Source organism: Botryllus schlosseri, chromosome 7 (genome assembly GCF_051294905.1).
Source record: "Botryllus schlosseri isolate E-star chromosome 7, Bs_hap1, whole genome shotgun sequence".
Taxonomy (NCBI): domain Eukaryota; kingdom Metazoa; phylum Chordata; class Ascidiacea; order Stolidobranchia; family Styelidae; genus Botryllus; species Botryllus schlosseri.
The window spans coordinates 10,445,724-10,469,763 of NC_137242.1; the positions used below are offsets into that span (position 1 = coordinate 10,445,724).

Consider the following 24,040-nt stretch of genomic DNA (forward strand, 5'->3'; position numbering starts at 1 on the left):
AGATGATTTCAAGTTGAGAAAAGTATTATTGACATTACATACCTTTGAATAATATCTCCTAGCTGAAAACTAGCTGGAAAATCTGCATTTGTTCTGGACTTGTTACCCAATGGCGCTTCTTCAATGTACGATCCAAAAATAGCCGATGTCAACCGTGCAGCCAATACATGATTCCCATGAATATGATAAAAAGGTTGTGCAGAGCAAAACAGAGATTTATGTGGCCTTCATAGGACTGCATTTAAGCACAATTTTGAAAACATATATAACAATATGCAACATATTGCAAATATCTCATCTCTTTACGACTGTTTTCAACTGACAACGTCACAAAAGCTTTAAACCGGTGACATGGTCAACACTACAGATCAAGTAGTAAGGAGAATTGCCCCGTGGATCTTAATGGGCTTTTCGGGGATAGAAGATCACGATGACCAAAATTGCTCATAAAAGTGGTTTTATGTACTGAACTATCATTTGGAACACAAGCATCTAAGTTTCCTGACAATTTTTCAAATTTGAACAACCCTAGTGCGCAGTTTTGACACGGACTCTGTGCACAAAAAAGCCAAAGTGATGACCCTTTCTTTTACGCACTGTTGTCCAGGGGACCGCGCAGAGGGAACATTGTTCGAAAGTGAAACAAAATACCTTAGATTGGCAAATTTGTGTAAATCCAGTGGTTATCATGTTGAACTCTATCAATTTAGGTAAAATCATTCATTGTATTGACACTTGAAAATGAAGCATTGTTGAATTCGTGTAAATGCAATCTATACCGTGTTCAATAATGAGTGCAGTCGAAAATTTTAAATGTTCGTTTTTTGAATTTTTTGTGTTTAATTCGTGCTGTTTTCCTTTTTGGCAGAATATTTTAATAATTGATCATCTATAATGCATTTTCATAAAAAACATAACTTAGACGTGAATGAAATGGAGCAATTCATGAATACGACGACAAATCTAAGCTGGATGTGGAACTAAAGGCGGAATTGAAATGCTGTTAAAAGCAGCAATTTCGTTGGAAATGGATGGAAATAAAGTTACTCCGTATGTTTCCTATGTTAATGTGATGCATTTTCCCCACAATATTTTTAAAGAGTATAAAGGGACTGAGTTTGCTTATATTCAGAAATGCATCCACTGCATGACCAGTGTTGGGGGCAAGTCACAAATCATCTTGAATCATTGCATATTTTGACTTGAACCAAGTCAAGTCTCTTGATTTCTGGAGGTGACTCGAGTCATGTCAAGTCACAAGTCAAGTTGCCTTTACGAAGTATTGAGGCATGATCAAGTCATTGCATTTTGCTAGCTGTTTGAGTGACCATTTCTTTTGAATAGACAAACGAATATAGAGTAAAATATACACGCAAAGAGGTTTTGTATCGCCCACGCAAACATAGAACTACAAAACTACGTGAGCACCTGTATAGAATCAGTCCGTAATTATCAGCCAAAATAGAGAAGAGATCACGAAACCTAAAAAAGTTTAAACAAATTGATATGATGTGATGCAACACACTGACCACCTACACATCAATGAGACACAATTGATGCCGGCGGCAATTATTGATAAGTAATATAAACGTATGAAGTATTTTCGAATTCAATTTATATTATAGAAGGTTTTTGGTTAAGATGACCACAAAGCACTGGGAATTGTGAGCAGTCTATAGAACCACGATGAATACTTTGCTATTAGATTTCTTTACTACTAGTTTACGGAAATGTAAGACATGGTCACTGCGCTTGAGGTTTAGTTATTTGTAGTATATGAATGCAGGTTCAATGAAACACGCAATCATTCAATGATTGGTTGCTCTTGCAGATGTATCCAGCACATCGTGAACTATTCTTATGCAATTCTTTTCGTATACATATGCCAGATACAGTGATTTTTATCGACTTGGATAACTTGAGATTGACTTGGAATTTCGCTCCGAGCCACGAGTTCACATTTCCACAACGCCAAGTCAAGTCATTTTAGCACAGTGACTAGAGTCAAGTCAAATCATACGTAAGTGTTGACTCGAGTCATCCCAACACTGGTACTGACTGCAATTTCCAATTACTCGTGTGTCAGTAGGTGCTACACTTGATACTGTGCAAAATGATTCAAATACTCTAAAGTCAATCGAGTATAAAATTCTAATGATTCGAGTCGAGTAGTGAAAGAGGATTTTTCGAGTACTTAAATGATATGCTCCTTGCAACTCATAGTCAATTTATCAACTAGAATTATAGTTTCGATATTCTTTTACACTGTGGAAGCCTTGAAATATTAATGGAAAAGACATATATCATGCCGTGATCAACCAACAGCATTGTCATAAAGTGCAATAGAATAGGTATTGTCCAAAAATGCCAAATTATCTGTAGTGTGATAGAACCGGCATTATCATCTTTTTGGTCACATAAAAAAGGCACATTTTGACTTTTCACAGCATTCATGCCCAGGCGCGTATCCAGAGCGCGAAAAAGGGAGGGGTTTTGCGTTACGAAATAGGCTATTATGACGTCATAGTTACAATTACTCGTCTCCACGCCATGGCGAATATTTACGATATTGTATAGTTTAATAATAAAAAGAGATTTGCGGTGAGTGGGAGATGTACGAATACGATACAGACATTGCCTGAAAATCGCGTTTCTTTTACGGTATGATTGAAAGAAATTCGTAATTGCTCACATTTAGTCATGAGCCAGCAAACGCCGCCCGTCTCCAAGCGCCTAGTTCCGGCCAGAGATGCGCGATTTTGTTGGGTTTTGACGATATTATGCGCATGGTCGGTAGTATCGCAGCGGACGAACAAGCGCGGAATAAGGCCGTAGCATAAACGAGGGCGATCGCCATCGCCACAGAGAGGTGTGGTGTGAACAGTGTACGTCGTACACGAATGTGTGCTTTTCGATGGCTTTACTAGCCTTATGGCTGAGCGTGTAGTACGCGCGAAGGTAATTCGACTTTAATTGCAAATACGCAAGTCAGTCAATTAATACAGAGTACACACTGGGATAATAACTTGATCGACAGAGAAACTAGTCAGCCGATATAATTAGGTTGACTTTACTACTAGGCCTACTCAATTCTCCCGTTCAGCGACAACACAGGCCTGTATTTGGACGCCAGCAAGCCACCTAATAATCGGGAACGTGGATTGCTAGGCTTGTATTTTGAAATGTGAATGTCAATCGTAGACCATTTCTCGCCAATAATCGCGAAGACAATGTGGATTTGAGAATAGCATTGTCGTACCGGTGCCGCCGTGTCTGCGTCTCGCTGATCAATCAACACGCCGTGCAATTCTTAATTAGGATTTCGAGGCGAGCAGGCGCAGCGAATTCGCGGGCGATGTTGATTGCCGACAACTTCGTCTTTGCAATTACGTATCGCGTCGGCCAATTAGATTAGATTTTCCTAAAATGCGTCTCTCGTTTTAGCAAGGCGAGAGAGAAATCGAGGGAAGAAAGTTGAGAACGTCAGCAACTACCGCTGAAATGTAGCTGAACAAGCGCAGAATTCGTATGGAATTAGCGAAATATAACGACCTATTTTATCCTTTCGACTAATTCGGCGCATGATTCCAAGATTTGGTAGGGGTTTTAGTCCCCTTAAATAACATTAACACGCCATATTCGCCTTCTCATACGTAAAAACGAATATGTTAAACTAATAAATTAGCAAATACTAGAGGCTATATTTTACATCAATTTTTAGGATTTTGAAAAGGGGGGGGGGGGGGGGTTCCAACCCCATAAACCCCCCCCCCTGGATACGCCACTGTTCATGCCGTTATGCTGTCATAATGAATGTTACTTGACTCGGCTTAAAGCCTTATACTCTAATCTTAATCGAATCACTCAGGTTCTCGATTTTAGGTTCTCTATTTTGCTCAGCCCTAATTACAATATTACTGCCGTTATCTTGATATCAGCTTCGAATGTGCTATTAAAACAATATATGTCACAATGTGAATAGATCAAGCCAATCACCACTGTTATATGATCCATATATGTGTTAAATTTTTCTTGAGAATGTCAAAGACCATTAGCCCCGCAATTGACAGAGTGGCAATATTTAGTTATCGCCTTGAAAAGCGTGGTAGTATAATTGTAGGTATGATAAAACTCGAGTTTCGTTGTATTTGTGAATTGAAATGTTGATCCTGAATGTCAAATGGAAACAGTTTTAGGAGTACTTGCATTGCTGCTAGTTACATATACACAATTCATCAGAATTGTTCAGTCATAATTGTTATCGAACTTTTGTATAGTTTCATTATTTAGCTGATGACTAGTAATATGACGCTCTTGAAATTTATGCATGATGAATTAACCTTTAATAGCATCATAGGTTATTCAGTAAGTTAAATTTTTGTCTTGTTCGTATTACTGGTGGTGTACTTCATCTTCATTTTAAAGAGATCACTCAACTTTTGATACTAGGGCATAGGTCATTATGTCTGAAGAGGAAACAGTTTTGGAAACAGATGAGAAAGAACACTTTAAAAGTATCATGATGAAACTCGATTCAATGAGAAAAGAAAGCAGACATTGTGACCTCATAATCAATGTAGAAGGGAAGGTGCTCCACGTACACAAAGATGTGCTCTGCGCGTCATCAAATTACTTTGATGCAATGTTCTCTCATGACACTCTGGAGAAACCGGAAGGCATTGTTACTATGAAAGATGTCGAATTTGCTGCATTCCAAAAATGCATCGACTTCGTATAGACCTGAAAGCTGTCAATATTATTTGATCAGTGTTTTGCAGTTTTACTATGCGCCAGTGTTATGCAGTTGGATAAAGTTTGTGATGAAGTCGACCGTTTCCTTGAATACTGTTTAAACGTACAAAATATCTTTGAAATACACGCGATTGCTGAAAAATTCTCACTGACATTTCTGGAAAAGTCATGTGAGAAATTTGCTATCGATAATATTGTTGCCATATCAAAGCTTGATGAATTCAACTTGATTGATATTGGATTTTTGATACGTCTCATATCTACAAATGCAACGCCCGAAGACATAAAGCTTGCCTGCGCTCTTCAATGGGTGGATGCTGATTTAGATAACGGACTTGTACATCTGGAGAAGCTATTGGAATGTCTTAATGCTTTGGATATCACTCCTGGATATTGCAGGCTCCTTATAAAAGAAGAGCAACTGCGCCGTACCTCTAATAACCTGGTGAAATTTTTATTCATGACCCCTGACACTGAAAGGAGCACAAGCTCTGGACCTTTGGAGATTCCTTCTCTTCTAAAAAATGTTCCTAGCTCGGTCATTCTAATCGATACCATCACTCTATCCGTGAATACATACTTTCCATCAAACGGAAAATGTTTCTGCGTTGAGGATTATGAGTCTTGCATGAATGATGCATATTTCACCTGCTGCGCAACGAAAAATACCTTGTACGTTATCGCAACGCAAAAAAAAGTGGTGTACCTTGATTTGGACAGTTTCTACAGTTGGTCCGATCTCCCATCTACAATTCACCAGCACGGCCAATATCTGCAATGCGACATTATCGACGATCACATTTACGCTGGAGGGCAGAACTTCTTGGAAAGGTTGAATTTAGTGGAAGGCGAAGCTTGGCAGGAGATTGATCTTGGAAGAAATATATGCAATAAATCGGGACTTGTGAGATATCAAGATAGCTTGGTTTTGGTTGGCGGTGAACATGAGGGCGAGCGCATTGCCGACGTGAAAGCCTTTTCTGGCTCTCAATGGTACACCATGGATTCCATGAATTGTGACAGGGTTATGCCGTCGGTTGTAGTCCTTGACACAATGTCATTGTTTGTTTGTGGAGGGTCATTGTTAGACAATCTGGAAGTATACGACACCAACACAAAGCATTGGACTATTATTCCATGTAATTATATGCCATGCTCTCCATTCCTCTTGTCCACTATTGATAGCCGGCTGTTTGCCGTCGAATGCCACCCACAGCCTTTCCTCCTGAAGGTGTCTGACAAATACAAAGGACCGTGGAGGAAATGTAAGCATCGACCTTGCCCCGAACTCAAAGTTTACCCGGGTCAAAAGGTAATATCCTGTACTGGAAATAGAGTAAGTCGCTATTGGACTGATGAGAGTGGCTAGATTTTGTTTGATGGTTGCAGATGGAGTTTCACACATGTGTAACATATACTACTTCGGAAGGTGGTGTTCATAATGGGTGTTCAAAAATGCTGCGTTGTAATGTCTCATTCTATAGATTATTGATAAAAAACATCAATGGGCCAGCGAGAAAGTAGCAGCAAAGGCGTTATATTTTCGGTCATGATTTCTGTTTAATGATTTGACGAATTAGTAGTAAAGCGTAATGGGTGACAGTGTGTTCCTTTGAAAATCATTTTGGTTTGCCACTCATTTTTAACTCGTGTAATGTTTGATCTGTGTTTCAACATGCTGATAATTCTTTGGCCTCTTCCTCATTGTGTGTGTACAACTGTACTGTACAGGCCTCTTTTTAACATGTTCTTCTATTTTTGATACCATATTTGAACTTTGTAAGCCAGGATGGGGGTTTCACTGAATGACTCTTCCAAGTCTTTCAACTCTTTTCATGCATTTCACTGTATTGCAATATTTGTGGAGTTTTAGATTGATCATGGTAATTGAGGGATACCTGTACTGAATCCCTTTACTTGATAACAATCATATTTAGTTCTCCGCAGATTTACCAGGCATCCTTTTACTAGTTTTATGAAATGCTGCCTCGACTGACGGCCCGTTTAGAACTGCCAGTGGCAGTCTCAATCTTCGCCGACACCCATCCAATGCTGGCCATTTCCTCCGCTGTTCCCGAAATAGTTTCTTGATTGCAATTCTCCACTGATCTGCTGACGACCGATGTGCAAACATACTAAGGTAAACCCTAAAAAATGACAGATATGAGAGTTGAGCAGTCGCGGTGATGGACACCGTTATACTATTTCAGTGGCTTTCAGCCTTTTTACATGAGTATTGATATATCTTACGGCAGTGGTTTTCAACCGCCGTCCCGCAGCAACTTTTCTGCTGGTTCGCCAGATACTTCAAAATTTTATATATTCCTTAATTTTAAGATACAAAATGTTGAAGGCTTGTCAATTGATGGAACTAAATAAATTGTAAACATGTTCAGAACTTCATGACATAATATCAGGCCTGGAAACATGTTAGATTTAACTTGAAGTTCAAGCCGTGTCCTGTGACAACATGCGAACGACAAGTACAAAATGACTAGCTAATGACTTGCATGATCATTTTTTTTCGATTCATTCCTTTTTGGATGAGCCCGTATTGCTGCTGCCAGTGTGTTTTCGTGCGTTGCATTGTATGTATATGGTGGTAGTGGGAAGATAGCAAGTTAGCACGACCAGGTGCTTGGTCCGACTCCGAAACGCTTTTTCTCTAGATATTTTCAAAGAAAAGAATATTATTCGAGTTGACGTGGTCGGTTAATCCACGGATTTCGGCGCGAAACACTATAATCGACTACCGGTATACAGATAACCAACCTACGGATAGATGCACAACACGTGACTAACGGTAGAGTACCCAGATGGAGTTAATAATTGCTGGTCGCTTCGTAAACCAATATTATATGCCAGAGGTCAGACAGCATTTTGTCTGGGGTAAATTCGGACTGTATTACCATTGGACACCATGTCTGAGGCATCGTTGGACTTCGTTATCACTCGGGCATCATATCTGGGTTTGATTCGGTCTAATTTCGCCACTCGGATATCATGTCTTTGGTAAGTTCGTAATATGTTGCATCACTCGAACATGTCTGCGGTGTCGGACAGTATATCCGGATAGATTCAGACTGGTGCCGCTACACGGACATGTTTGGACTTGCTGCAAGTGACATATTATATCTGGGATGTCTTCGCACTGTCTTCCTCCACTCAGACATTCTATCAAATACATGATTTCCTAGTAGCAACATAGTCCAAACATACTCCAGTTATGATGTCCCTGTGGCGCAACACAGTGCGAAATACCCGAGACATGGTGTCCCAGTGCCAAGACAGTCCAAACATAACTGGTCATAATGTCCGGGTTTCCATTGCAGGTAGAATATACCCCAGTGATGATGTCCAAGTGACGGGTTACAGCCCGAATCTACACCAGATATAATGTCCAAGTGGTAGCACAGTCCGACAATCCCCCAGACATATTGTCCGAGTGGTGGCAGAAGTTAGAGTGAAAAGACATCCCAGATATGATATCTGAGCTCTAACAAAGGTTAAACATCCTGTGTCCGTATCGCGGAACACCGTCTGAATCTACGGCAGATATATACTGTCCGAGTGCAGACGTAGTCCGGACATGATGTCCGACTGGTGAAAAACATTACGAACATACCAAAGACATGATATTCGAGTGGCGACACATTCCCATTCTACCCCAGATATGATGTCCGAGTGGCAACAAAGCCCGAACATACTGCAGACATAATGTCCGGCCACTGGCATGCAACATCTGTTTACCAAGCGACCAGCAATAGGTAGCTACATCTTGGTACTCCACCGCATCAATTCGTAGGTTAGTTATTTATAACTCGACTCTCCACATCAGCACGCTTATCTGGAGAAAAGAATTTGACCGCAATTCAGCAGACTAACTACCATAAAATAACATGACTATCATTAGGAACATATTTATTTACTAACAAAACCCTCAAAATGGCACTTTCAACTACCATAGTTGCAAAAATTGGTTGCATACATATATTTGCTTGTTTTTCTTGATGTTTCGACTATTTTGGTAATGTTCCTGGATTGTATACTAACATGTATTGATTTGTACCCTTTCAGATCATATTCAAGCGTAAACATCTTTTGCTTCTAATACTTTAACTTTTTGAACATGTCTCGGCATGAAGAATACACATTGAACATGGATGAAGCCGGCCATTTTAAAGCCCTAATGACAAAATTTGATTTGATGAGAGAAGAGAGAAAATATTGTGATGTCGTCATAACTGTTCAAAGAAAACGTATCTATGCACACAAGGATGTCATTTGTGCAGCATCTGATTATTTCAATGCCATGTTTTCTCACGATACATTGGAGAAACAGCAAGGCCTGGTTGCAATGAAAGATGTCAAACATGCTGCTGTCAAAAAGTGCATCGACTTCATTTATAGCGGAAAACTATCGGTATCCATTCAGCAGTGTGAGGATATTTTAACCTGTGTCACCACAATGCAGTTGATTCAGGCGTGCCAAAAAATTGAATATTTTTTGCAAGGAATTTTAAACGTTGAAAATTTCTTTCTTGTGAGAGATATTGCTCTGAAATTTTCCCTGAAAAACTTGCTCTACTCATGTGATTCGTTTGCTGTTGCCAATATTGTCTCCTTGTCGAAAGTTGAGGATTTCAATACGGCAGAATTGAGTTTTATATCATCACTGATGTCATCAGATGCCGAGTCTATAATTGAGGATGTTAAATTAGCATGTGTGCTCCAATGGGTGCATGCTGATCGATGCAACCGTGAAACAAACTTGACGGGCTTGCTTCGATATGTTAGGGCACCTCAACTTAACCCTGGATATTGCAAGTATTTAATGGAGCAGGAGTCATTATGCCACACCTCTGTCGAACTCACCAGACATCTCTTTGCGGCCGTCGTCGAAGCTAATAAAATCACTAAATTTGATCCACTTGATATTCTTAGTGAAGCAGAAATTCCCTCCCATAACTCAATAATTATCTTCAATGAAACTATCGACGAAGTGATGTCGTATACTCCATCAGATGGGAAATCGATTCCGGTCATCAAATATTGTGACCCAATGAACTCGGCCGAGTTTATTAGTTGCTCACTCAACAGTATTTTGTATATTATTTTCTACAATCAGGAAGTATTTTCCCTGAACTTGAAGGATGAAAGTCTTTCTTGGACATCTCTTCCTGACTATCAGAAATTACATGGAAATTGTTTACAATGCACAATTTATCGTGACAATATCTATGTTGGAGGAAATAATTCCTTGGAAAAGTGGGATTTAACAAAAAATGAGAACTGGGAAGACGTGGATTTAGAAGAAAATATCTGTGACCAGTCGAAACTAATACAATACGGAAATTTTCTTTTTGTCATTGGGGGTAGAGACTATGAGGGAAAGGCTGTGAACAATGTGATGAAAAGTTCACCTGGTATTAAATGGATTACAGTTGGTCCTATGAATTTTGAAATGGATGATCCATCTGCAGCTGTTCTCCATTCCACCCTGTATGTAGGTGGCGGCCCGAATAATTATGGTTTGGAAATGTATGACGCTGGGACTAATATATGGACCATCATCACTTGCAAGATCTCTCCATCTTATTATAATCTTTTTAAGATTGACTATAAAATGTTTGCTATTTTTAAGGAAGACGATGGGTGCTTTATTATGGAATTTGACACCAAGAATAAAGAGTGGAATGTGAAAAGGCGTATCCTCACAGACGCCATTTGGGAATCTGGTACAACAACTGCTTTTTGGTAGCCTGTCTGAAATAATAAATATGGACTGTAACTCTAAATAGTGACAATTGATGTAATTATGATTGATGATATATTTTATGATTACATCCAATATCTGTCACTGCATTATGTTATGAAGTGTTATGAAGTTCTGTACTACTAAGCAGTTCTGTACTACTAAGCGTCTCATTATGTTAGATGTCTTCTTCCCTTGTCAATCCATTTGATTAAACACTAGTTGCGAGCAAATCATGAGTTGCAAAATATTTAAGAACATAAGCCAACTCGGGTATTTTGTAGAGGATTCAATCGTTTCATACAAAGATTTGTGAAATATGTTCATAAATTTATTGTTTTATACTGCTGCCTTATTCGCAATAGCTGAATGTTATCTCACGGTTTGCCAAAATGAGTTTATGCAATCCTACATTGATGTTGTTTTGAATACGATGAAATGCATACTGACCAAAAACTTTTGTATTCCAGTTTGAATATCCTAATCCTCATAAAGATACTGTCTGCATATGCCGGAACCTGTACAAAGCCGTCATTTTGACAAAGCACAGGAAAGAAAAATTGCTCGATCATTTAGTTGGAATGCGTTTGCAACATTTTGCTGTGTGTCTGCTTATGTCTCTATATTCAATCTCTAATCAAGTCTGAATGTGGAAGATGGATTGGGTAAGTGTGGGCTAGAATTGTCTATCTCAGGTACTCAATATATCATTCTGATCTACTGGTCGCAAGGACAGTGTTGGTAGATTGTGTCACAATAGTATAATTGACGATAACTAGTCAAAGGATATCCAAATTTTGTCTGACAGTTGAATCATTGTGATGTGGAAACAACTGTTGCAAATGCTAACAGCTAACTCACCGTCTTGTCAGCCATTTTTTTATCTGGCTGTTTATCTCAACCTAAATGTGTGAAATAGTACATGTATGATTTCACTGTGATAGAATTGAGATGGATTGATAGGTATTTACTAAAGATGTGCACATGACACAGTCGGTTTTAATTAGTTCATTTTCATCATGACTTGGTCATTTTACATCGGGTTACTATGCTGAAAATTGATTTCCTTGAATATTGTTTAAACGTACAAAATATCTTTCAAATGCATGCAATTGCTGAAAAATTCTCACTGACAGTTCTGGAAAACTCATGTGAAAAATGTGCTATCGATAATATTGTTGCCATATCAAAGCTTGATGAATCCAACTTGATGGATGTTAGGTTTTACATGCATCTCCTATCTACAAATGCAACGTCCGAAGACAAAATCTTGCATGCGCTCTTTAATGGGTTAATGCTGATTTAGATAACAGACTTGTACATCTGGAGAAGCTCTTGGAATGTTTTAATGCTTTGGATATCACTCCTGGATATTGCAGGCTCCTTACGAAGCAACTGTGCCGTACCTCCAACAACCTGGTGATATTTTTATTCATGACCCCTGACATTGAAAGGAGCACAAGCTCCGGACATTTGGAGAGTCCTTCTCCTAGCTCGATTGTTCTATTCAATACCATCGCGCTATCTGTGAATACATACTGTCCATCAAACGGAAAATGTTTCTGCGTTGGGGATTATGAGTCGAGCATGAATGACGCATAATTCACCTGCTGCAACGGAAAATACCTTGTACGTTATCACAACGCAAAAAGAAGTGGTGTACCTTGATTTGGACAGTTTCTAAAGTTTGTCCGATCTCCCATCTACAATTCACCAGCACGGGCGATATCTACAATGTGACATTATGGACGATCACATTGACGTTGAAGGGCACAACTTCTTAAAAAGCTTGAATTTAGTGGGAAGCGAAGCTTTGCAGGAGATTGATTTCGGAGGAAATATATGCAATAAAGCGGGACTTGTGAGATATAAAGATAGCTTAATTTTAATTGGTGGGGAGCAGGAGGACGAGCCCTTTGCTGACGTGAAAGCCTTTTCCGGCTCTCAGTGGCACACTATGAATTCCCTGAATTTTGACAGGGTAATGCCGTCGGTTGTAGTCCTTGACACAATGTTATTGTTTGTTTGTGGAGGTGCATTGATAGACAATCTTGAAGTATACAATACCAACACAAAGCATTAGAGTATTATTTCATGTATGAATATGCCACATTCACCATTTCTCTTGTGCACTATCGATAGCCTGTTGTTTGCCGTCGAATGCCACCTGCATCCTTTCCTCTTGGAGCTGTTTGACAAATACAAAGGATCGGGGCGGAACTGTAAGCATCGACATTGCCCTAAACTCAAAGTTTACCCGGGTCAAAAGGTAATATCCTGTACTGGAAAGAGAGTCAGTCGCTATTGCAGTGATGAGAGTGGCTAGATTTTGTGTCGTGGTTGCAGATGGAGTTTTGCACATGTGTAAAATATACTACTTTGGGATGTTCTTCATTATGTTTGTTCAAAATTTCAAAATTCCTGTGTTGCAATGTTTCATTCTATAGATTATTGATTACAAACATCAATGAGCCTGCAAGAAACTCACAGAAAAGGCGTTACGTTTTCGGTCTTGAATTCTGTTCTACGATTTGACTAATTGGTAGTAAAGCGTAATGGGTGGCAGTATGCTCCTTTTAAATGTATTTTGGTTTGCCACTCATATTTAACTCGTGTAATGTTTGATCCGTGTTTTAACATGCTGATCATTCTTTGGCCTCTTTCTCATTGTGTGTGTACAACTGTACATGCCTCTTTTAAACACGTTTTTCTATTTTTAAAACCCTGTTTGTACTTTGTAAGTCAGAATGAGGCTTTCACCGAATCACTTTACCAAGTCTTCCAACTCTTTTCATGCATTTCATTGTATTGCAATTTTAGATTTATAATGGTAATTAAAGGATACCTGTACTGAATCTCATTACTTGATAACAATCATATTTACTTCTCTGCAGATTTATTTGTGATCTTTTTTACTTGTTTTATGAAATATGGCAGACATGTTTGTTTATGAATGGCAACCTCATACCAACATACTGGAATGCTGCCTCGACTGACGTACCGTTTAGAACTGTCAGTGGCAGTCTCAATCTTTGCTGGCACCCGTCCAATGCTGGCCACTTCCTCAGCCAGCATTTACTGCACTGCGTGTGCGTAGTATATCCTTATATTCCCGAAATAGTTTCTTGATTGCAATTTTCCACTGATCTGACGGCGACCGAAGTGCAAACATACTTAGGTAAACCCTAAAACTTGACTGATATGAGAATTGAGCACTCGCGGTGATCGACACCGTGTTTCAGTGGCTTTCAGTCTTTTTCAGCCCAGTATTGATGGTCGCTTCGTAAACCGATATTGTATGCCAGCATTCGGGCAGCATTGTGTCTGGGGTAGAATCGGACTTTATTTGCTACTCAGACACCACACTGGGGCATTGTCGGGATTTGTTGCCACTCGGGCATCATATCTGGGGTAGATTCTGACTTATGTTGCCATCGGATATTGTCCTTGGTATGTTCGTACTGTGTTGTACCACTCTGACATCACATCTGGGGTGTGTTCGGAATACGCCTCCAGTTGTACAGTATATCCGGGTAGATTCAGACTGTGTGCCACCACAGGGACTGGGACATGTTAGGACTTTGTTGCAACTCAGATATCATATCTGGGATATCATATATCATATTTATCTTCACACTGTCTTCCGCCACTCGAACACCATGTTTGGTGTAGATTCGAGCTGTGATCCGCCACTTGGACATTCTATCTGGGGTATAATTTGACTGTATGACTACAAACATCATGTCAGGTTATGTTGGGGCTATCTTGGCACTACAACTTGGACATCATGTATGGGGTATGTTTGCACCTTGTTTGGCCACTACTAAATAATTCCTTGAAAGATTTCTCAAATGTTTCCATCAAATCAAAACTCATTGTGTATCAATGATATCTCATTATCATAGGAGATTTCAACACCTATGATGACAGCGGTAATCTTTGAACAATCATTACATACTTGGACATCAAGACTTTATTGATCACCATGGTCATCAACATCAACAACAGACATTTTGCAGCACGCCTGTTTCGAAGTATTGCCAACCAGACAAGTATAATTTCATGACATGTATTTGTCTGTTATTCTTGTTGTTTATACTATTTTGGTACCCGCACCGTGTTCCCGAATAGTATACTAGTATGTAATCGTTTGTACATTATCAGATTAATAACATCTTATTGTTCCTAAACCTTAACTGTTTAACCATGTCTCGACATGAAGAATACACATTGAACATGGATGAAGCCGGCCATTTCAAAGCCCTGATGACAAGGCTTGATTTGATGAGAGAAGAAAGAAAATATTGTGATGTCACCATAACTGTCGCAAGCAAACATATCCATGCACACAAGGATGTCATTTGTGCAGCATCTGATTATTTCAATGCCATGTTTTCTCATGATACATTGGAGAAACAGCAAGGCCTAGTTGCAATGAAAGATGTCAAATATGACGCTGTCAAAAAATGCATTGACTTCATTTATAGCGGAAAACTATCGGTATCGATTCTGCAGTGTGAGGATATTTTAACCTGTGTCACTACAATGCAGTTGATTCAGGCGTGCGAGAAAATTGAATATTTTCTGCAAGGAATTTTAAACGTTAAAAGTTTCTTTCTTGTGAGGGATATTGGTCTGAAATTTTCCTTGAAAAACTTACTTAACTCATGTGATTCGTTTGCAGTTGACAATATTGTCTCCTTGTCGAAAGTTGAAAATTTCAACACTGCAGAATTGAGTTTCATATCATCACTGATATCATCGGAAGCCTTGTCTATCAATGAGGATGATAAATTAGCATGTGTGCTCCAATGGGTGAATGCTGATCGCTGCAACCGTGAAACAAACTTGATGGGCTTGCTTCAACATGTTAGGGCACCTAAACTTAACCCTGGATATTGCAACTATTTAATGGAGCAGGAATCATTATGCCACACCTCTGTCGAACTTATCAGATATCTCTATGCGGCTGTTGTCGGAAATGGTAAAATTCCTAACTTTGATCCACGTGATATTTTAAGTGAAGCAAATATTCCCTCCCACAACTCATTAATTATGTTCAATGAAACTATAGAAGAAGTGGTCTCGTATTCTCCATCAGATGGGAAATTGAATACGGTTATCAAATATTGTGACCCAATGAATTCGATGGTGTTCACCAGTTGCTCACTCGACAGTGTTTTATATATTATTTTCAATAATCAGCAAGTATTTTCCCTCAACTTTAAGGATGAAAGTCTTTCTTGGACATCTCTTCCCAACTCTCAAAGATCACATGGAGATTGTGTGCGATGTGCAATTTATCATCGCAATATCTATGTTGGAGGAAACAATTCCTTGGAAAAGTGGGATATATTGAAAAATGAAAGTTGGGAAGACGTGAATTTAGAAGGAAATATCTGTAAACAATCGAAACTTATACAATATGACGATTTTCTTTTTGTCATTGGGGGTATAGACAATGATGGAAAGGCAGTGAACAATGTGATGAAAAGTTCACCTGGTATTAAATGGATTACAGTTGTTCCTATGAATTTTGAAATAGATGATCCATCTGCAGCTGTTCTTCATTCCAACCTGTATGTGGGAGGAGGACCTAGTGCTTTGGAGATGTATGATATTGGGACCAATATATGGACCACTATCACGTGCAAGATCTCTCCAGCATATCTTGACATGTGGAAAGTTGACAATGACATCTTTGGTGTCTATGTAAAAAACAAGGAGTGTTATATTATGGTATTTGATGCCACGAATAAAGCGTGGAATGAGAAAAGAGCAATCCTCACGGGCAAAATTTGGGAAACTGCAACGACGACAGCTTTTTGGTAACCTGAAATGTTTTATATGGCATGCGACTCTAAAGAGTGAGAATTGATGCGATTATGATTGATGAAATATTTTATGACTGCATTCACTATCTCGAAGCTGGTACTGAATTATGTTTGATGGCATCATCCCATGTCAACACCTGTTAATTGAACGCTAATTGAGAGCAATCCATAAGTTGAAAGAAGATTTGGTTACAAAAGCGGACTCAGGTGATTTTGCATATAAAGATTTATGAAATATTTTCATAATTTTATTTTTGATATCATTGCAGTAGTTCTCAACCTTTTTGTCTTGCGGACCCCTTTTAGACCGTAACGAATCCCCACGAACCCCTCAAGTTTTCGTTCAAAATTAGCTGAATTATCGCTTAACCCTCATCTGTCTTGTGCAAATATTAACTGGAGGCTTGTGATTAACAGCAGCAAAATTACATATTTTCGAAAATAACATCATACTATCTTTGGAAATTGGTTAGACTTTTATTATTTCGAGGTAAATTTTCCAGCTGTATTTATTGCCTTGAAAATCCGCATCTTCGATTTGATATGAACGAGCGCCAGAAATCCATTTCCACAAAGATAGGTGGTGGCGAATGTAAAATTAACATGTAACCCTTCCGGCGGCACCTTTTGGTGCTATCGCAATATATATGGCACCAAATTTAGAAACAAAGATTTTAATGTACTTAGTCCAGCCTAGTCATTTCTATCTAACATCTCATGTTGAAGGTATTGTGGTTATGTATATCACAGGAGGAAATAGATTTCGTGGCGAGGTTTCAATCCTGACTGAATAGGAAAATATTCAGGAATTTCTGTTTCAGACGACTGTTCACTTATTTGCTGAGACTGACAACTTCAAATCCAAAATATTTTGCAAACATTTTTAAGTCACCATTTGACCTTACTATCTCTAACTTCTCATTTTTCCATGAACCACAAACAAAACGTCTTTAAACATAAAAATGTTTGTATCAGTAAGCTATTGGCCAGTTATCAATTAGAATGAGTTTGTACGGTAGGATATTTCATCTCTGACGGCCATTCTAATGATGGGAGTCCTGAACTTTTAGAAATTATGAGGCGAAACTGTCACATACATTCCCTTTAAAAAAATTGCTTAATAGATTTATCAATCATTTTACAAATTTAGAGGTTTCACGGACCCCCTAAAAATGCTTCGCAGACCCCCGGCTGAGAACCACTGTGCTATTGCCTTATTCGCAATAGCCGAACGTTGTCTGGTGGTAATGGTTGGGTACATCTGTATTATTTTGAATTTACAAAATTAATTTATGCAATCATACATTGGTGTTGCTTTGAATACAGTGAAATGCATATTGCCAAAAATCCTTTGAACGTCCAGTTTAAATATCATCAACGTCATAGATTTACTGTTTGCATGGCGGAATCTGTGCTAAGCCATGATTTTGACAAAGCACTGGAAAGAAGAAAAGAAGAAAAACTTCTTAATCATTTTGTTGGAATGTGTTTGTAACATTTTGCTGTTGGTCTGCGTATGTTGGGAATCACTGGACATATTCATCATGACACATATTCGCTTGTTATTGTTAATGTTTATACTATTCTGGTACTGCTCCCGAACAATTTACTAATATATAATGATTTGTACATTTTCAGGTCATATTCAAGTATAAACATCATTTTTCAAAATAACTGTTTGAACATGTCTCGACATGAAGAATACACATTGAACATGTATGAAGCCGGCCATTTTAAAGCCCTAATGACAAAATTTGATTTGATGAGAGAAGAAAGAAAATACTGTGATGTCACCATAACTGTTGAAAGCAAACATATCCACGCACACAAGAATGTCATTTGTGCAGCATCAGATTATTTCAATGCCATGTTTTCTCACGATACATTGGAGAAACAGCAAGGCCTAGTTGCAATGAAAGATGTCAAATATGATGCTGTTAAAAAGTGCATCGACTTCATTTCTAGCGGAAAACTATCGGTATCGATTCTGCAGTGCGAGTATATTTTAACCTGTGTCACTGCAATGCAGTTGATAAAGACCTGCGAAAAAATTGAATATTTTCTGCAGGGAATTTTAGACGTTGAAAACTTCTTTCTTGTGAGAGACATTGCTCTGAAATTTTCCTTGAAATACTTGCTCAACTCATGTGATTCGTTTGCTGTTGTCAATATTGTCTCCTTGTCAAGAGTTGAGGATATCAATACGGCAGAACTGAGTTTCATATCATCAATGATATCATCAGATGATCTGTCTGTATCTGAGGATGATAAATTAGCATGTGTGCTTCAATGGGTGAATGCTGATCGCTCCAACCGCGAGGCAAACTTGACGGGCTTGCTTCAGCATGTTAGGGCACCTAAACTTGACCCCGGATATTGCGAGTATTTAATGGAAAAGGAACCAATATGCCACACCTGTGTCAAACTTGTCAGACATCTCTTCTCAGCTGTTGTCGGAGACAGAAAAGTCAGAAACTTTGATCCACGGGTTATTCTAAGTGAAGCAAAAACTTTGTCTCACAACTCATTAATTATTTTCAACGAAACTGCAAGAGAAGTAATGTCATATTCCCCATCAGATGGGAAATTGAAATCGGTTATCAAATATTGTGACCCAATGAAGTCGCTTTCGTTCACCAGTTGATCACTCAAGAGTGTTTTATATATTATTTTCAGCAATCGGAAAGTATTTTCTCTCAACTTGGAGGATGAAAGTCTTTCTTGGACATCTCTTCCTAGCTCTCGCAGATCACATGGACATTTTTTGCAAAGCTCAATTTATCATAGCAATATCTATGTTTGGGGAAACAATTCCTTGGAAAAGTGGGATTTAACGAAAAATGAAAATTGGGAAGACTTGAATTTAGAAGAAAATATATGTCAACTGTCGAAACTGATACAATATGAAGACTTTCTTTTTGTCATTGGAGGTAGAGACAATGGTGGAAAGGCTGTGAGCAATGTGATGAAAAGGTCACCTTCTATTAAATGGATGACAGTTTGTCCTATGAATTTTGAAATGACCTATGCATCTGCGGTTGTTCTCCATTCCACCCTGTACGTGGGTGGAGGCCCCCAAGGACATGATATTGACTTGTATGATATCAAGACCAATATATGGACCATCATCACATGCATGATCCCTCCCGTATCTCTTAACCTTTTCAAGGTTGACAATGACATCTTTGGTGTGTATATTAGGGTTGTCCAAAATTTGGAAAATCTTAAAAATACCCCGTGATTGTGTCTCATTCCATAGATTATTGATAAAAAATAACAATGAGCCCAAAAGAAGCTCACGGGAAAGCCGTTAAGATTTCAGCCAAAGCGTTTTAAAGTAGCTGCCCAAGAATGGGCGTGCCACTGACCACAGAACGGCGAGAAGACTAGTAATCAAATAACCACGGCTCCTGATTGGCTAATTGGCTATGCTTCAATGATCACCACAGCAACAACTTGCTGATTATGTGCTCAAGGAGTCTGCTACCGGTGGGGATTCTGAAATCGCGTTGTTGGTAGGTACGCAGATGATGATTTAAGATTAATTCAGGACATGTTAAGGTACGAAATACATGATGAACAATCAACAGCTGCTTCACAAAAACTTCTACAGCATGACTGCTTTATTGGAAGGAAACGGCTGTAGCCTACATGCCGTGTTTTCACCGAGGGAAAGCAAAGGCGCTTATGCAAGCGGTAAACGAATTCCCCGTTTGGAAAGGATCCATCATCAGTGAACACAAATATAAAGCTTAACAATGACACGATACCGTAATTTGTGTGATCTTATTAGGCTCAAGCTGTAATATATAGGTGACGTTTTGAATGATATTGGAATCGGCTGAATCAGCGGGTTATGCTTGGCACTCATCAGATGCTTACAGTAAATTGAATTCACTTGTAAGTGTTGCCGAAGTCCCTAATGATAACGCACACTCGCACAGGCTATGCCCAATGTGGTATGTCAAAGTCCCTCTTGATCCCGCAGAAAATAGGTGTAAAGATAATCACAGACTATACTGCATAGTATCCAGCATAGTTTGGACATGATATCCAGCATTGTGCTTACTTTACACCTCTTTTCTGCAGCATCATTAAGGACTTTGACAACACTTACATGTGAATTCAATTTGCTGAAGTATAACTGCCAAGCACAACCGGCTGATTCAGTCAATCCCTAGAGCACTCACAATATCAACTATATACTACAACCTGAGTCCAATAAGCTCACACAAAGTATAGTGTCATGGTGAAGCTTTATATTTGTATTCACTGATGATGGATCCCTTCTGAAACGGGGAATTCGTTCACTACTTGCATAAGCGTCTTTGCTTTCCCTCGATGAAAACAGGGCATGTAGGCTACAGCCGTTTCCTTCACAATAAAGCAGTCATGCTGTAGAAGTTTTTGTGAAGCAGCTGTTGATTGTTCATCATGTATTTCGTACCTTAACATGTCCTGAATTAATCTTAAATCATCATCTGCCAACCTACCAACAACGCGATTTCAGAATCCCTACCGGTAGCAGACTCCTTGAGCACATAATCAGCAAGTTGTTGCTGTGGTGATCATTGAAGCATAGCCAATTAGCCAATCAGGAGCCGTGGTTATTTGATTACTAGTCTTCTCGCCGTTCTATGGTCAGTGGCACGCCCATTCTTGGGCAGCTACTTTAAAACGCTTTGGCTGAAATCTTAACGGCTTTCCCGTGAGCTTCTTTTGGGCTCATTGTTATTTTTTATCAATAATCTATGGAATGAGACACAATCACGGGGTATTTTTAAGATTTTCCAAATTTTGGACAACCCTAGTGTATATGGAAGACAACGAGTGTTATATCATGGTGTTTGATGCTGGGAATAAAGCGTGGAATGAGAAGAAAGCAATCCTTGCAGGCGAAATTTGGGAATCTGGAATGACAACTGCTTTTTGTTATCCTGAAATGTTAACACTAGAACTACCGGAACTTCAAATTACCTAGAACTACCAAGTGGCTTTTTTGATGCATGTTGAATTTTTTTCGATTAAATGCATTCAAGGGAGCTAAAAATCGGCACAAAGATCAACAAACGGCATCAGAAGAGAGAGAGACAGTTTTTATTGAGCAAAAAATTACATTCAAAAACAAAATACATGTTGCAGCGATACGGTTCCTTAGGGACCATCTAGTCAGCTGCAGCGATGGAGTACAAAAATCGTCTTTTAATAGAGTCTCGCGTCAAGAATAAATTAAAAACAGGTAGAACAGTGGTAAGTTGGATCAACAACAGAGTAACAGGCAACAATAATAAAGAAGTAAACTAAAGAATGAAATGCAATGAAAACAAAAAATAAATAGAAGATGGATAAATGTACGGAGTTGTCAGTTCAAATTATGAAAAAGAAACAATTTGGCAACATAAGATTATCTAATCCAATATACGGCAATTACAATGCAAATCTAACTAACTTCAATATGACAAGAGTAAATGAGATTTAAATTCGCGACAATAGGCTGAAAAAGACATTTCCCTCATGGCTAAAGGAATGTCATTCCATATTTTTGGTCCATGATATATGATTGATCTGCGGCACTTACTATTCGTCACACGAGATACAAATAATTTTTTTGAAGTCGAAGACCGAGTACGGTGTGTATGTACGACACTAGATGGCGTGAACATATCACTAAACAAACTTGGGAGATCACCTCGATCATACTTATACATCAATTTAGCAACCTCCAGAGTGCAAAGGTCCTTTACTTTCAAAATGTTCAGGGATTTATATTTGGGGGAGAGTCGTTCCCGTTCTTTCATACCACTGATGTATTTAATTGCCAAATTTTGAAGTACTTCGATTTTCGAATAGTACGTTTTGCAGCTAAGTCCCCAGAAGACTATGCCATAATTGAGCTGACTATGAAAGAGTGAGAAATATAAATTTCTAAGCACAGGTCTTGAGAGACTGTGTCTTAGACGAGAAAAAATCCCTACAACCCTGGAAAGTTTCGTAGTAATTTTATCGATATGGGATTTCCATGATAAGTTATCGTCAATGTGAATTCCAAGGTACTTCACACAGGAGATGGGGTTCACATTTGTATTATTCAGATTCAAAAATGGAGAGAAGAATGTAACGGGACTAGGCTTTTGGTTAATGATTAGAATTTGTGTTTTAGACGGATTTATGAGTAGCTTGTTCGCATTCATCCAGGAACTTATTCGATGCATTTGAGTGTGAACTAATTCTTGCAAGATTGGAAGAGAGGAAGCCGAGACATACAAGCATGTGTCATCCGCAAAAAGTGTCGTGTGAAAAGGAGAGCATGCGATCAAGTCGTTCAAGTATATATTGAACAGTAACGGTCCAAGGACCGATCCTTGTGGGATGCCACAGGTAACTAACGATGAAGCAGACTTGACAGAAGATAGATCATCAACATATTGCATGCGGTTTGATAGATAAGATTTTATTAGATTGTGCTGAGAGCCTCTCACCCCATATCGAAATAGTTTATCGAGTAAAAAGCTGTGGTTTACTGTGTCAAAAGCTTTTTGAAGGTCCAGAAAAATACTACAGCCAATTTCATTTTTAGATATTGTTGAATAATATTGAAGAAGAAGGTTGAGTACTGCTTGGTTAGTATTGCAGTTGGTACGAAAGCCAAATTGGTTAGGGTACAGTAGAGGTTCAAAGTACTTATATAGACGTGTATGGATGAGCTTCTCAAACACTATAGCCATGCAAGATAAGATGGATATAGGCCTATAGTTAGACATATCACTTTTGTCCCCTTTTTTATAAACTGGAACCACCCTTGCAATTTTAAGTGAGTTAGGGAAAATTCCATTTTCTACACACTGATTGAAGAAGTGACAGATGTATGGTGTAATAGCTGGTGTTATTACTTTGAGCAGCTCAACTGGTAACTTATCGTAACCCTCTGCCTTCCCACCCTTCATATTTCTAATTATATCATGTATTTCTGGTTCATTGGCAGGCACCATGAACATGCTGTTAGCATTGCTCTGGAATGGAGGCAAGATGCATCTGTTGTGCGAATTTTTACACTTCAAAGCAAGATTTGGACCAATTGATGTAAAATATTTGTTGAAAGTGCATGCTATAGATGCAGGATCAGATATCACCAGCCCATTTTCATCGATAATTTGGGATGGTTTGGTTGATTTATGTGAGCAAGGATTGATGAGATTCTTTATCCCACGCCACATCTGTTTTTGATTTGAGCTATGTTGATTGAAATATTTGTGAAAGTATGATTTTTTTGCCTTGAATTTGATCTGGTCTAATTTATTTGCATATGTTTTATACTTGATTCGGTCTAATTCAATACCATTTGTGATCCATATACGATGAAGTTTATTCCTTTTCTTAATGGAGCGCAGAATACCTGGAGTGATCCAGGGTTTGAGATGTAACTTGCGTTGTCTACGTGTAAGGCGCTGGATAGGAATGTGTTTGTTGATTAGGTCAGTGATCTGAGATAGAAAGCTCTCAAACTGAGCATCAAGATTTTCTTTGGTGAGCGGCTGTAGATCATTACCAGGAAAATAGTCGAATGATTCAACTAATAATGAAGTCTTGGACTCCATTGTAGGTAGTCTTTAATAAACATAACTACTTTTAAATGGTGGAGATTTGGTAACAACATCGGCCAAAACTGGATAATGGTCTGTAAGATCATTCCGGATAACCA

General features: G+C 38.7%; 4 protein-coding genes across 4 annotated transcripts in view; 3 read left to right on the forward strand and 1 right to left on the reverse strand.

Moving 5' to 3' along the window:
- LOC145442513 (GATOR2 complex protein WDR59-like) overlaps positions 1-24,040 on the reverse strand; it is a 458,341-nt gene that overhangs the window by 89,658 nt on the left and 344,643 nt on the right. The gene's annotated exons all lie outside the window — the stretch shown is intronic.
- Positions 736-17,165, forward strand: LOC145442545 (kelch-like protein 12). Its single transcript, XM_080320486.1, has 2 exons — positions 736-1,050; positions 11,814-17,165. Exon 2 carries the CDS (start codon positions 14,714-14,716, stop codon positions 16,337-16,339), a length of 1,626 nt encoding a protein of 541 aa, XP_080176612.1. The 5' UTR covers positions 736-1,050; positions 11,814-14,713; the 3' UTR covers positions 16,340-17,165.
- LOC145442541 (kelch-like protein 6) lies at positions 4,904-10,977 on the forward strand. Its single transcript, XM_080320483.1, has one exon. It carries the CDS (start codon positions 8,882-8,884, stop codon positions 10,511-10,513), a length of 1,632 nt encoding a protein of 543 aa, XP_080176609.1. The 5' UTR covers positions 4,904-8,881; the 3' UTR covers positions 10,514-10,977.
- Positions 17,227-19,534, forward strand: LOC145442555 (kelch-like protein 20). Its single transcript, XM_080320498.1, has one exon. The coding sequence runs from the start codon at positions 17,858-17,860 to the stop codon at positions 18,983-18,985; it is 1,128 nt and encodes a 375-aa protein (XP_080176624.1). The 5' UTR covers positions 17,227-17,857; the 3' UTR covers positions 18,986-19,534.